The sequence below is a fragment of the Scyliorhinus torazame genome, chromosome 3 (genome assembly GCF_047496885.1).
Source record: "Scyliorhinus torazame isolate Kashiwa2021f chromosome 3, sScyTor2.1, whole genome shotgun sequence".
Lineage (NCBI taxonomy): Eukaryota > Metazoa > Chordata > Chondrichthyes > Carcharhiniformes > Scyliorhinidae > Scyliorhinus > Scyliorhinus torazame.
Window position 1 is genome coordinate 267,601,099 of NC_092709.1, and position 15,264 is coordinate 267,616,362.

Below are 15,264 nucleotides of genomic sequence, written 5' to 3' on the forward strand. Positions count from 1 at the left end.
GGCAGAGGTAGCAGTAGAAGGGTGTTTTTCTGAATGGAAGGTTGTGACTAGTGGTGTTCCACAGGGATCTGTGCTTGGGCCTCTGTTGTTTGTAGTGTACATAAACGATTTGGAGGAAAATATAGCCAGTCTGATTAGTAAGTTCGCGGATGACACCAAGGTTGGTGGAGTGGCAGATAGTGTTGAGGATTGTCAGAAGATACATCTGAACATAGATAGGTTGGAGACTTGGGCAGAAAAATGGTAAATGGAGTTTAATACGGACAAATGTGAGGTAATGCATTTTGGTAGGTCTAACATAATGGGGAACTATACCGTATATGGTAAAACTCTTCGGAATATCGAAAGTCAGAGAGGTCTGGGCTTGCAGGTCCACAGGTCTTTGAAGGTGGCAACACAAGTGGACAAGGTAGTCAAGAAAGCAGACAGAATGCTTGTCTTCATTGGATGGGGCATTGAGTATAAAAACTGGCAAATCATACTACAGTTGTATGCAAAGAACAAAGAAAAGTACAGCACAGGAACAGGCCTTTCGGCCCTCCAAGCCTGCGCCGACCATGCTGCCCGTCTAAACTAAAATCTCCTACATTTCCGGGGTCCGTATCCCTCTATTCCCATCCTATTCATGTGTTTGTCAAGATGCCCCTTAAACATCACTATCGTCCCTGCTTCCACCACCTCCTCGGGCAGCGCGTTCCAGGCACCCACTACCATCTGTGTAAAAACTTGCCTCGTACATCTCCTCTAAACCTTGCCCCTTGCACCTTAAACCTATGCCCCCTAGTAATTGACCCCTCTACCCTGGGAAAAAGTCTCTGACTATCCACTCTGTCTATGCCCCTCATAATTTTGTAGGCCTCTATCAGGTCGGCCCTCAACCTCCGTCGTTCCAGTGAGAACAAACCAAGTTTCTTCAACCTCTCCTCATACCTAATGCCCTCCATACCAGGCAACATCCTGGTAAATTTCTTCTGCACCCTCTCTAAAGCCTCCACATCCTTCTGGTAGTGTGGCGACCAGAATTGAGCACTATACTCCAAGTGTGGCCTAACTAACGTTCTATACAGCTGCAACATGACTTGACAATTCTTATACTCAATGCCCCGGCCAATGAAGGCAAGCATGCCGTATGCCTTCTTGACTATCTTCTCCACCTGTGTTACCCCTTTCAGTGACCTCTGGACCTGTACACCTAGATCTCTCTGACTGTCAATACTCTTGAGGGTTCTACCATTCACTGTATATTCCCTACCTGTATTAGAACTTCCAAAATGCATTACCTAACATTTGTCCGGATTAAATGCCATCTGCCATCTTTCCACCCAAGTCTCCAAACGATCTAGAACTTGGTACGGCCGCACTTGGAATATTGCGCACAATTCTGGTCGCCACACTACCAGAAGAATGTGGAGGCTTTGGAGAGGGTGCAGAGGTGGTTTACCAGGATGTTGCCTGGTCTGAAGGGTGTTAGCTATGTGGAGAGGCTGAATAGACTCGGACTGTTTTCATTAGAAAGACGGAGGTTGAGGGGTGACCTGATAGAGGTCTACAAGATTATGAGGGGCATGGATAGAATGGATGAGTAGGCACTCTTTCCCAGGCTGGAGGGGTCAGTCACCAGGGGGCATAGGTTTAAGGTCCGTGGGGCAAAGTTTAGAGGAGATGCAAGGCAGGTTTTCTACGCAGAGGGTGGGGAGTGCCTGGAATGCGTTGCCAGAGGTTGTGGAAGCAGATACATTAACAGCATTCAAAAGGCATCTTGCTGAATACATGGATAGGATGGATACAGAGGGATATGGCACAAGGAAGTGCTGAGGGTTTTGGCAAAGGTTGGTACCATGACCGGGACAGGCTGGGAGGGCCGAAGGGCCTGTTCCTGTGCTGTATTGTTCTTTAAAGTAATACAGGGGGGAAAGAATGGGGGTGGGAGGATTCAAGAAAGGGCAAGGTCAAAAGCAAGAAATGTTCTGGAAATAATGGCGAAGCAACGGTTTAGCAAGAATTAAGAAGTTAATAATCAAAGAAATGGTCCAGAAGAAGTGAGTAGAACTAAGTAGCGATAAATTTCTGGAGCAGACAACCTGCATCGGGGTTGATCTTCCAGAATTCCTACTCAATATTCCCCTTTTTCTCACAATGCGCTTCCTGTATCTTCTCCCTTGACCATGCTGGAATTCGCTAAAGGCATTGAAGGAAATGGTTCATGTGAAATGATTGAGATCAAAATTTATTTTCAATTTTCTCCTTGCACCCCCAAATCATTTTTCTCTGGACGCATGGCATGGCAACACCCCAATCTGTTGAATTCTCTCCAAGCCATAGGTGGAGGACCACCTCAGAATTTAGTTGGCAAACACTATGATGTATGATTATAAAGATTTCACTACACTGTATGATATAAAGGCCTGTATTCTCTGGAGTTTCTAAGAATGACAGGTGGTCTATTTGAAACCTACAGAATACTGAAAGGGACAGACAGGGTAGATGAACAAGATGTTTCCCCTGGTTGGGGAGTCTAGAACGCATGGACACAACTTCAAAATAAAGGAGACCGAGATGAGGAGAAATCATGTTACACCGAAGGTTGTAAACGTTTAGAATTCTCTTTCCCGGAAGGCTGTGGAAGCTGTTATTAAGTATGTTTAAAGTAGAGATTGACAGATTTCTAATGCCAATGATGTAAAGGGATATGGGGATAGTGTGGATAAAAGGTGAAGTGGATGATCAGTCATGATCATACTGAATGGCGGAGGATAGGCTGAATAGCCTACTCCTGTTCCTATGGATCGACTGGAGAAGCTAGGGTTGTTTGCCTTCGAGAAAGCAGAGGAAAGCAGAGGAAATTTCATAGAGGTGTTCAGATTGATGAGGGGTCAAGTCAGAGTGGATAGATAGAAATTGTTCCCACTAGTGGAAGGTTCGAGAACCAAAGGGCACCAGTCTAAGGTGAGTGGCAAAAGAATCAGTAATGACGAGGAAAATATTTTGTATTAACGCAGTGAATGATCATGATCTCAAGAGTGTGGTAGAGGTAGATACAATCGAAGTGCCTGAAGAGAAAACAAATTGCAAGGCAGAAGAATGGACAAATGGGATTAGCTAAATTGCTTGTGCATAAGAATTGATGTGCACACAACTGGTTGAATGACCTCCTTGTGTTATAACCATTCTATAATTCTATACAAGAGGGAGGAGAAAGAAAAGCATAAAGATATTTTGGAAATTAGTTGTAACAAAATTAAATAATTCTACAGTTGTTACATTTTATTAGCTGCCCCTTTAGACCGGGCACAGTAACCTAGAGTTCAAGAGTAAATCAGAGCTGTCTCAACCTATATTGTTATACATCTGAAATTTGTTGTGTTTTGTTTTTGACAGGCATGGGAAGAGGTTTTGCAGATGATTTTCAAACATGGTTGTATGCCATGATTGATTCGGGTCTAGATATGCCAGTCTGTTTTTTTGAATGACGTCTGAGTTAGAAATATTTGGTAAGAAGGAGAAGAAGGGGAAAATTTACCCGTTATATTAATAGAGTTGATTTGAACAAACTCAAATCTTCATAGGAAGGTAGGTAGTTTTAGCCAATTCCCACACATCATAAGGAGAGAGTGGGCTGTTCAATGTATAACAATGTAAAAAAAAATAAGCAGATACGTATGCGGACATAACCTTTTTATTGATTTTCTTTTTGACAGGATGGATGTTGACATTAGTGGAGCAGCCAATTAAACATTAGGAATGTCAAAATACTCCAGATATTCAAATTGAAGTATGCTGTTGAAAAACTTTTAGCTACCTTTGAAAGCATATTCTTGATCTAAGGTTGCGAAAATAATGACAGGAATAACTCTGGGGCCTGAGCCTCTAATTTAGAAGGACAAACTAGCAAAGTTAAACTGCAAAGTTTGGGGGGGAAAGGTCAAGGGAAATTAGATAGAATTTTAAGTGCAGGAGGCTATTCAGCCCATCGAGTCTGTACCAACCCTCTGAAAGAGCACCCCCCCCCCCCCCCCCCCCCATAACCTTTGGACACGAAGGGGCAATTTATCATGGTGAATCCTCCTAACCTGCACATCTCTGGACTGTGGGAGGAAACTAGAGCACCCAGAGGAAACCCACGCAGACACGGTGCGAACATGCAAACTCAACACAGTCACCCAAGGTCGGAATTGTACCCAGGTCCGTGGCGCTGAGGCAGCAGTACAACTACTCTGGCACCCTTTTGGAAATTCAGATCCAAGGATAATCTAGGAAGTGACTGACCTCAGCCATGACAGAAGAAAAATATTGCAAATAGTGGGCAAATATTGTGCCCACGAGGTGTATTAAAACAGAATTAAAATTTAGATATCAGGTGATCCAATATTCCTTTTTTGATTCCCATATGCAATTGATTATTCCAATGGGCAACACGGTGGCACTGCTGCCTCTCAGCACCAGGGACCCGGGTTAAATTCTAACCTTCGGTGACCGTGTCGAATTTGCATTTCCGTGGGTGTGTTTCCTCCGGGTGCTCCAGTTTTCTCCCACAGTCCAAAGATGTGCCAAAGAGGTTAGGTGGACTGGCCATGCTAAATTGCCCCTTAGTATCCAGGGAGGTGCAGGTTAGGTTACGGGGATAGGATGGTGTGGGTGGCGGAGTGGACCTGGGTAGCATGCTCTTTCGGAGTGTCTGTGTAGACTCGATAGGCCGAATGGCCTCCTTCTGCACTGTAGGGATTTTATAATTCAAATGCATGCAGAAACTAGTTGAGGAACTCCTTGCTTTTAAGCTTGCAGTATTCCCAAAGGATCAAAGTACTTGAGGAAAATACGGAAGTTAAAAATGGCTTGTTCCAGTTCTATATTCACAAATATCATTCATCCCACTTACCCCACCCATATGTCTGTTGCACTATTCAATGAAATAATGGCCGATTTATAACTTGTCCTCCATTGGTCCACCTTAGTCTGTAGCTCTTAATAACGTTGGCCAGGATTCTCCCCTACCCGGCAGGGCGGGGGGTCCCAGCGGGATGGCGTGGCAGGAACCATTCCGGCGTCGCACCGTTAGGGGCCAAGCACTCACCTTGAGGGGCTAGGCCCGCGCCGGAGTGGTTGGCGTGCCGCTGGCCGGCGGGAAAGGCCTTTGGCGCCATGCCAGCTGGGGCCGAGAGTCAGCGACTGCTGACGTCATCCCCGTGCATGCGCGGGGGGGGGGGGGGGGTCGTCACTTTTGCGTCGCCCATGGCGGAGGCTATGGCCGAGGCGGAGGGAAAAGAGTGCCCCCACGGCACAGACCCGCTCGTGGATAGGTGGGCCCCGATCGCAGGGCAGACCACCATGGGGGCACCCCCCCGGGGCCAGGTCGGCCATGGCCGAGGCTATGGCCGAGGCGGAGGGAAAAGACTGCCCCCACGGCACAGACCCGCTCGCGGATCGGTGGGCCCCGATCGCGGGCTAGGCCACCGTGGGGGCACCCCCGGGGCCAGCCCGCCCGCGTGTCAGTCCCGCCAGTAAGAGAGGTGGTTTAATTCCTGCTGGCGGGACTGGCATGACAGCAGCGGGACTTCGGCTCATCGCGGGCCGGAGAATCTCCGGGGGGGGAGCGATTCCAGCCCCCGCCGAACCTCTGGCGCCAGAGAATACGGCGGCCGGCGGGGGCGGGATTCACGCCGCCACCCGGCGATTCTCCGACCGGGTGGGGTGTCGGAGAATCCCACCCCTTATGTAACAAACATCCATCAGTCCTAGTTTTGAAGTTTTCAATGGACCTAGACTGCTATTTTATTTTGGGTGGAGGAAGAAGGGAGGGGATTGATGTTCCATATTTTCATGACTGTGTGTGTGTGTGTGTGTGTGTGTGTGTGAATAAGTGTTTTCAAAGATCATAAATGAACAGCCCAGCATTCATTTTTAGACTATATCCTCTTATTTTGGGCTGTCTCAACAAATGAAAGTTTTTTTAATATCTATCCTGTCAATTCCTATAATCGTATAATTTTTTTTTTTTTTTTTAAATTTAGAATGCCCAATTCATTTTTTCCAATTAAGGGGCAATTTTAGTGTGACCAATTCACCTACCCTGCACATCTTTTGGGTTGTGGGGGCAAAACCCACACAGACACAGGGAGAATGTGCAAACTCCACATGGACAGTGACCCAGAGCCGGGATCGAACCTGGGACCTCGGCGCCGTGAGGCAACAGGGCTAACCCACTGCGCCACCGTGCTGCCCACTATAATCGTATAATGACCTCAGTTAGAACACCTCTTCATCTTTGTGGCTACTCTATCATCATACTTCAACTTCTTCAGCCCCAGTGTCACTCTGGTGAATCTGTGTTGCAGTTTATCCAAGCCCAATATACCCCCCCCCCCCCCCCCCCCCCCCCCACCTGAGATGCAGTGCCCAAAACTGAATGCAGTTCTCCAGAGGTCTAGCTGCAACATAACTTCTAGCCCTTTGGATTCCGGTCCTTGTGGCAAAGGCCAACAAGCCTTTCAAATTATTCTTGTGTATATGTCCAATAACCGTCAGTAATTTCTGTATTTGAACTCCTAAATCTCTGCTCATGAACATCGACCTTAAATGTTAACTATGTTGCTCTTCCCACAGATGCTGCCTGACCTGCTGAGCATTTCCAGCATTTTAGGTTTCTATTCGAGTTATTGAATATTCCTGGTATTTTGCTTTTGTACTACTTAGGAATACTTAACTACTAAATAGAGGGAAACAGCTGCCGTGGTATTTTTTTTTAATTACAAAGTTTAAGCCAGCAGCTTATGGTGATGATTTCAAATACTCATCTTAAAGTTTCAAGAAACACCAAATTATAATTTTACCGAAACTTACCTCATAAATATTTGGGTGCCACATTTTTGTCAGAAATCTGAAGGTAGGTGGAGAATATGGATAATCTATTGGGAATTTCAGATGAGCCTAGGAGAAAATAGAAGGCATGGTCAAAATATGCTCCTTTTAGAATAGATGTAGAGTTTATTAACTCAGCATAGAAACGAGGTTTGAGCTAAAATTACACCAAAAGATTATCCCAAGCAAAATAACAGTAATGAAGAAAATAATGGCACTGAAGAGTGATAAATCCCCGGACCAGATGGTTTCCATTCCTGGGATTTAAAGGAAGGAGGTGAGAAACACTGCAGATGCCCTAATGATAATCGTCCAAAGTTCTCTTGATTCAGGAATTGTTCCTTTAGATTGGAAAAGGTGCTCATGTTACACTTTTTTTTAGGAGAAAGGAAAACCAGGGAATTATAGATTTAGTTAGCCTTAACATCTGTCATCAGGAAATTACTGGAATTATAATTGAGGATAAGGTGACCATCTCATTTTTCAGCTGATCATAGATTTGTAAAGGGTGGGTCATGTTGACGAATCTGAAAATCTATTCTGAAGAGGTGGTCAGGGGCATGTCTAAGGATTTTATTTATACCTTACAGAAGACATTTAATTAATTCCCTACCCCTATGTTCATATGCCCCTTATAAGAGACTGATAAGTTTGCTGAGTGGCAGGAGACAAAAGGGTTGGGATAATGAGCAGGCCCAATTGGTAGATTGTGATTCGTGGCGTCCTACAAAGATCTGTGTCAACTATTCACTATTTATTAACAACCTAGATGATGGGATAGAAATGGGATATCCACATTTGCCAATGACACAAAGATAGGCACCATTGTTACCAATGTAGATGGAAGCATACAATTAAAAAGAGATATTAATAAAATAAAATGGGCAAAATGGTGGCAAACGGATTTCAATGTGGATTTTGGATCTAAAAAGCATTGAACAGGGTATTTTTGAAATGTGAAAAATGAGGGACAATGAAAGTCCAAAAAGTCCTGCGGGGCCAGGTACAACGATCATTAAAATGTCTTGAACGTGTACAATCAGTTTCACGCTGTACAGAGCTCTGGTTAGGCTTGAAGCCACTGTTAGCAGTTCCAAAATTTAGGAAAGATGGATTGATCCTGGACGTAGCACTGCATACATTTACCAGAATAATATCTAAACTCCAAGAGATAAATTGCACAGCGATATTACACAAATTGGGGTTGCGTCCCCGGGTGTCATGGGATAATTTGAGCGAAGTTTTCAAGATATTAAGGGGAACATACAGGATGGTTAGAGAGGAACCAATCACACAGGTCCCTAATATCTGGTTCAGATATTGAAGGGGGGAACAAAACTGGAACCTACAGGTTTTTAACTGATGTTCTGAGAGTTATGTTAAAGTTTTCCTGAAACTAGATAGGAGGAATTAGAGACGAAAGGGGAGACACGGTGCGAAGGGCAGGAAAGATAAATGAGGTGTTCAAGACCTTCTATGAGGAACTGTATAGGTCTCAACCCCCAGAGGGAGAGGAGGGGATGCGACAGTTCCTGGACCAATTGAGGTTCCCGAAAGTGGAGGAGCGGGGGGTGGTAGGCCTGGGGGCACCGATTGGGGTGGACGAGGTTATTAAGGGACTGGGAAGCATGCAAGCAGGGAAGGCCCCAGGACCAGACGGGTTCCCGGTGGAGTATTACAGAAAATATGTGGACTTGTTGGCCCCGTTGATGGTGAGGACGTTCAATGAGGCCAGGAAAGGGGGGACTCTACCCCCGACGATGTCGGAGGCGACGATATCGTTAATTTTGAAGAGGGATAAAGATCCGTTGCAGTGCGGGTCCTATAGACCCATTTCATTGTTGAACGTGGACGCCAAATTGTTGGCAAAGGTACTGGCATCGAGGATAGAGGACTGTGTCCCGGGGGTGTGCACGAAGACCAGACAGGGTTCGTAAAAGGGAGACAACTGAATGTCAACGTGCGACGACTATTAGGGGTGATAATGATGCCCCCAGTGGAGGGGGAGGCAGAGATAGTGGCGGCAATGGACGCAGAGAAGGCATTTGATAGGGTGGAGTGGGAGTATTTATGGGAAGTGTTAAGGAGGTTTGGGTTTGGGAACGGGTTTATTAGCTGGGTTAGACTTCTTTATGGGGCTCCAACGGCAAGCGTAGTTACAGGTCGACATAGATCGGAGTATTTCCGACAATATAGGGGAACAAGACAGGGATGCCCGCTGTCTCCATTGTTGTTCGCGTTGGCAATTGAACCTCTGGCCATGGCGTTGAGAGACTCCAGGAAATGGAGAGGGGTGATTAGAGGGGGAGAAGAACACCGAGTCTCGTTATATGCGGATGACATATTGTTATACGTGTCGGACCCAGCGGGGGGAATGATAGAGGTTATGCGAATTTTGAGGGGGTTCGGGGATTTCTCGGGGTATAGGCTAAACATGGGGAAGAGTGAATTATTTGTGATATATCCAGGGGACCAGAGTAGAGAGATAGAAGGCTTGCCTCTAAGGAAAGTGGAAAGAAACTTCCAATACCTGGGGATTCAGATCGCTAGGAGCTGGGGAACCTTGCACAGACTTAATCTGACACGGTTGGTAGAACAAATGGAGGAGGACTTCAAGAGGTGGGACATGCAGCCTCTATCGCTGGCGGGCAGGGTGCAAGCAATTAAGATGATGGTCCTCCCGAGGTTCTTATTTGTATTTCAATGTCTCCCTATACTAATCACTAAGACCTTTTTTAATAAAATAGACAGGAGCATCACGAGCTTCGTGTGGGCAGGGAAAGTTCCGAGAGTAAGGAGGGGGTTCCTTCAGCGTAGTAGGGACAGAGGAGGATTGGCACTACCGAACTTGGGCGATTACTATTGGGCCGCCAATGTGGCAATGATACGTAAATGGATGATGGAGGGTGAAGGAGCGGCGTGGGAAAGACTGGAGAGAAAGTCCTGTAAAGGGACGAGTTTAGAGGCGCTGGTGACGGCGCCGCTACCGATCTCACCTAAAAAGTTTACCACGAACCCGGTGGTGGCGGCAACATTGAATATCTGGGGACAGTGGAGGCGACAGAGAGGGGTGCGGGGAGCCCTGGTGGGGTCCCCAATCAGGAACAACCATAGGTTCGCCCCAGGAAGAATGGATGGAGGATTTCAGAGCTGGTTCCAGTTGGGAATTAGGAGGGTGGGAGATTTATTTATAGATGGGACTTTTGCGAGCTTGGGAGCATTGGAGGAAAAGTATAAGTTGCCCCGGGGAAATTTCTTGAGATATATGCAGGTGAGGGCATTTACTAGACAACAGGTGAGGGAATTTCCATTGCTCCCGACACAGGGGATACAGGACAGGGTGCTTTCAGGGGTGTGGGTCGGAGAGGGCAAGGTGTCAGAGATTTACCGAGAGATGAGGGAAGAGGGGGAGGAGTCGGTGGGCGAACTAAAAGGAAAGTGGGAAGAAGAACTAGGGGAGGAGATAGAGGAGGGTATGTGGGCTGATGCCCTAAGCAGGGTAAATTCCTCTTCCTCATGCGCCAGGCTTAGCCTGATTCAATTTAAGGTGCTACATAGAGCACACATAACGGGAGCAAGATTGAGCAGGTTCTTTGGAGTGGAGGACAGATGTGGGAGGTGTGGCGGGAGCCCGGCAAACCACGCACATATGTTTTGGGCATGCCCGGCACTGGAAGGGTATTGGAAGGGAGTGACGGGAGTGATTTCGCGGGTGGTGAAGGCCCGGGTCAAACCAGGCTGGGGGTTAGCTCTATTTGGAGTTGCGGAAGAGCCGGGAGTGCAGGAGGCGAAAGAGGCCGATGTTGTGGCCTTTGCGTCCCTAGTAGCCCGGCGCAGGATCCTACTCATGTGGAAGGAGGCGAAACCCCCCGGACTGGAGGCCTGGGTAAATGATATGGCGGGGTTCATTAAACTGGAGCAGATAAAGTTTGCCCTGAGCGGATCGGCTCAAGGGTTCACTAGGCGGTGGCAGCCATTTCTCGACTACCTAGGGGAACGTTAGAGGGAAGACAGATGACCAGCAGCAGCAACCCAGGGGGAGGGGGGGGGTTAGTTTAGGTCAAAGATAAAGGGGTTTTGTTCCTTGTGTATTGTTTAAAATTTCTGTATTGTTATTGTTGCGTTTGCTTTGTAAGAGGGGAAAAATTGTTGTTTGGGAAAAAATTTTCAATAAAACATTTATATAAAAAAAAAAAAAAGTTTTCCTGAAACTAACAGCTTTACTGCCTGAACCACTCAGTGCGGCGAAACGCCTCATGCTCCAACAATTGCAGGACCTCTAGGGGGAGAAAATTAGCCAAAAATCATACTCCTGATCACTGTGTTGTGACTCCATGCAGCATTCTCCTTCTGGCTGGTAGAGATCAACTATCACAGTAGAGATCAAGGGTCAAACCTGAGAACTTCCAGGCCTGCATGGCTCAGCAACCTATTGGATCAAACTCGCTGAAACATCAGGGGATGTACTTTCAACAAATGTACTTTCAAAGTTGCAATGCACAGGCAACAACTTGCATTTATATAACACCATTAACTCAGTAAAACAGCCCAAGGTGCTTCACAGGGGCATTATCAAACAACATTTTACACCAAACTGCATAAGAAGATATTAAGACATATGACCAAATACTTGGTCAAGGAGGTAGGTTTTAAAGTGTCTTAAAGGAGGAAAGTGTGAGAGAAAAGTGGAGAGGATAAGGGAGGGAAAGTCAGAGCTTAGGGCTTATGCAGCTAAGGCACGGTCGCCAATGTTTAAGTCAAAGATGCTCAATAGGCCAGAATCAGAGGAACACATATCGCAGAAAGCTGCGGGACTGGAGGAGATTATACAGGTATGGAGGGGGGAGACCTTGGAGGAATCTAAAAATGTTGAGAACTTAAAAAGCAAAGCCAATTAAGTCAGCGAGCACAGGGATGAGATGTGAACAAGTTTTGGGAAAAGTTAGGATAGCAGAGCGAGGATGACCTTAAGTTTATGGAGGGTGAAAGACGAGAGATTGTTTCACCACAATCCTGGCCAATCTAGTCTAGAGGGGTTCAGCAGAGGAGCTGAGATAGAGCCTAAGCCGGCAGTACGATGTTTGCAGAAATAGATGGTCTCAGTGATAGTCAGAAGTATATAATCTCAGTGTCAAATGTGACACCAAGGTTGTGAGCAGTCCGGTTCAGCATTAGACAGTTCCCAGAGAGATGGATAGCATCCATGACTAGGGAATGGAGATGGCGAAGAGCACCGAAGATAGTAGCTTTGGTCTTCCCAATATTTTGTTGCAGAAGATCTCTTCTCATCCAGTACTTTTATGTCAGATAATCAAACAAATTAGATATAGTGGAGGGTTAGAGAGGTTTGGTGAGTTACTGCTGGGTATCATCAGCATACATGCGGAACCTGGCACTGTTTTCAGATGATGTTGCAAAGCGCTGAATTTAAAGAAGAAATGGGGAGGGGGGGATATAAAAGCAGATCTTTAGGGCCCAGAAGAGGTAATGGTGTGGGAAGAGAAGCCATTGCAGGTGATTTTCTGTCAATGACTGGATGGATAAGGAGCCAGATGAGTGCAATCATCCACTTAAGAGTTCTCCTGAGAATTTTACAATACTGATTAGATTTGGTAATCAATACTTTATGAAGTGGTTTGTCCTCAAAGCTCAGTGTTTGAGAGAGGTTTTTGAATAAAAATATTGCAGCAAGTCAGCTCATCTTAAAGTGCCAAAAATTGAATGATCATTGAACGGATAAATTGCAGTTTGGGGAAACTACCTTCACAGGATTGCTTACAACATGGGGCAATCTTACACCACTAGTTTGTTGCAGGGGAGATATCTGGCTCTCCAACACTGAAAAATGCATTCTGCTGATAGATCAGTTTCAGCCAAGTGCCACTGCCCAACAGAGATGGTCTATTCTAATCAGATGTTCTAAGTACAGCTGTCAGAAGTATCAGTTGACTTATTCTAAATGTGTACACTAACAAACTGGTATTTTCACAGCTTCAGCTTAGCCTGTCATTACAAGAATCCTCGAAATGAACAAGTTAACTATGACCTTAGAAAGACACTGACTTGTATTGCAAGTATTTATAGGCATATTGTTAACTTTCTCCTCCTCCCTTTAGTCCATCTCTTCTAAAGTGATGACTCAAACTCATGTATGTTTCCATAAATGCCAGTATTGCTCTAGTATGTCAAGTGGCTACAACCTGCCTGAGCAAGCACAGCTCCAAAAACACACATGAGGCTTGACACCAACTGGGACAAAGCAGCCTGTTTAATTGGGCACCCCATCCACCACTGGCTCATAGTGGCATTAGTATGTACTGCAGACAAGATGTGATGTACTGCATTCAAGATGCACTACAGCAACTCCCCAAAGGTTCTTTCAACAGCACCTTCCAAACCACAACCTCGGCCAAGAAAAACAAGGGTAGCAGATCCACGAAACACCAGTTTCCTGCCAATTCACTCATGATCCTGACTTGGGCTAAGGGGTATTGCTGCTTTTCCTTACCTTCAAGTGTGAAGACGCTATTGCAAAGTTATTACGTCAACTGAGGTGATTAACCACACAGACCACAGATTAAATTCATGATCATTCTACGCCTTATGACTTACTCACGTTGTTAGTCACATGGATAGTCAGAGGCTTTTCCCCAGGGTAGAGGGGTCAATTACTAGGGGGCATAGGTTTAAGGTGAGGGGCAAGGTTTAGAGTAGATGTACAAGGCCAGTTTTTTTACACAGAGGGTAGTGGGTGCCTGGAACTCGCTACCGGAGGAGGTGGTGGAAGCAGGGATGATAGTGACATTTACGGGGCATCTTGACAAATACATGAATAGGATGGGAATAGAGGGATACGGACCCAGGAAGTGTAGAAGATTGTAGTTTAGTCGGGCAGCAAGGTCGGCACGGGCTTGGAGGGCCGAAGGGCCTGTTCCTGTGCTGTACATTTCTTTGTTCTTTGTTTGTTGTTTGTTGTCCAGCACATTCAACAAGAGGGGATATATTCTGTATTTGAATATACACAGCTTAATTTAGTGATTTTTGGGATAGTTGACAGTGATAGTTATTTTTCGTTAAATCAGTGTACTTCAGACTGAGAAAGCAAATAAATAAGATACTTTTTGAAAATAAATTGATGATGTGAAAGATGCTACAGAAAGCAGTTAAGTATATTGTAATAAGGAGATACATTTTTATTCCTGACGTCATACAATTTACTATCAAAATGACAAACATACCAATTGTGCTTAAAAGGAAATCATTTTTTTATTTCACCTCGTAGTGTAAAATAAAACAAAAGAAATTCATCACTTGAACCACTAGGGGAGACACCACATTTATTGCCAGTTGTCTCTGTCCAAGGGCAGCTTCAGCAATCAAGGACAGTACTAAATATGATCTGACACAACTAATAGATACTGCTGCCCAGCAACAGAAAGTGCATTCTCATGCAGCAATGCAAGCTGCCAGGCAACCTGTCATCATGGTCAGCATCAAGACAAACTGCTACATCATAACCTTGGATGCCGGATAAAATGCTCGCATGGACAGCTGGGCAAAGGTTTGTTGACAAATTTGAGGTAGACCGGTAATGAAATTACAAGCATATTGGCCATTAGCTGGTATCTTCTGACCTTCACATTTAAATATTAAAACAAAACTTAAATTTTGAAATTCCATTCTGACGGATCATGGAGCCTAAAAGAAAAGCTGAGGACCCGGGTTTGATCCCGCCCTCGGGTCACTGTCCGTGTGGAGTTTGCAAATTCTCCCCGTGTTTGCGGGGTTTTCACCCCCACAACCCAAAGATGTGCAGGGTAGATGGATTAGCCTCACTAAATTGGCCCTTAATTGGAAAAAAATAACTGGGTACTCTAAATGTAAAAAAAAATCTTCTTGGATAAAAAAGAACTCTCTCAAGATTGAGAGTGTGCAGTGACAATGGTGTTAGTTCCATGAAGGTTTCCAATAATGGCAACTGTGCAAGGAGGTTAGCAAGAAAGTCCTGGTCTCCATTACCGGAGTAAAACACCAGCAAAGACTTGCGTCAAACTGTCCAAAACTCAAATCCCGCCGTGGCAACTTTTCAATTCACTTAATAAATAAATCTGGAATAAAAAGCTAGCATTGGCAATGATGACTATATATCTACTGGATTGTTGTAAAACCTTATCTGGTTTACTGATCGCCTTTAGGAAGAAAATTGCCATCCTCACCAGGTATGGTCTATATGCAATTTCAGCAGCCACCAATGTCGTTTCCTTTCAAGTGCCCTTTGCAAGCCATTCAGTTCAAGGCAATTCTTTTTTAAAAAAATATTTCTATTAGGGTACTTGCAAATTTTTATAATAATAACAGCAACATAAACATAGTACAATAAACATTTCCCCCCATCGCAATCTTCACACA

At 45.3% G+C, this 15,264-nt stretch overlaps 1 protein-coding gene across 2 annotated transcripts in view; it reads right to left on the minus strand.

Annotated features, from left to right (window-relative positions):
• ube2r2 (ubiquitin-conjugating enzyme E2R 2) overlaps positions 1 to 15,264 on the minus strand; it is a 217,291-nt gene that overhangs the window by 35,012 nt on the left and 167,015 nt on the right. The window contains exon 2 of one of the 2 annotated variants that reach the window (XM_072497227.1): positions 6,838 to 6,924. The exons of the other annotated variant lie outside the window; for it this stretch is intronic. Within the exon in view, the coding sequence (XP_072353328.1) occupies positions 6,838 to 6,924 (87 nt within the window). The remainder of the gene's footprint in view (positions 1 to 6,837; positions 6,925 to 15,264) is intronic. 2 annotated transcript variants of the gene reach the window in all.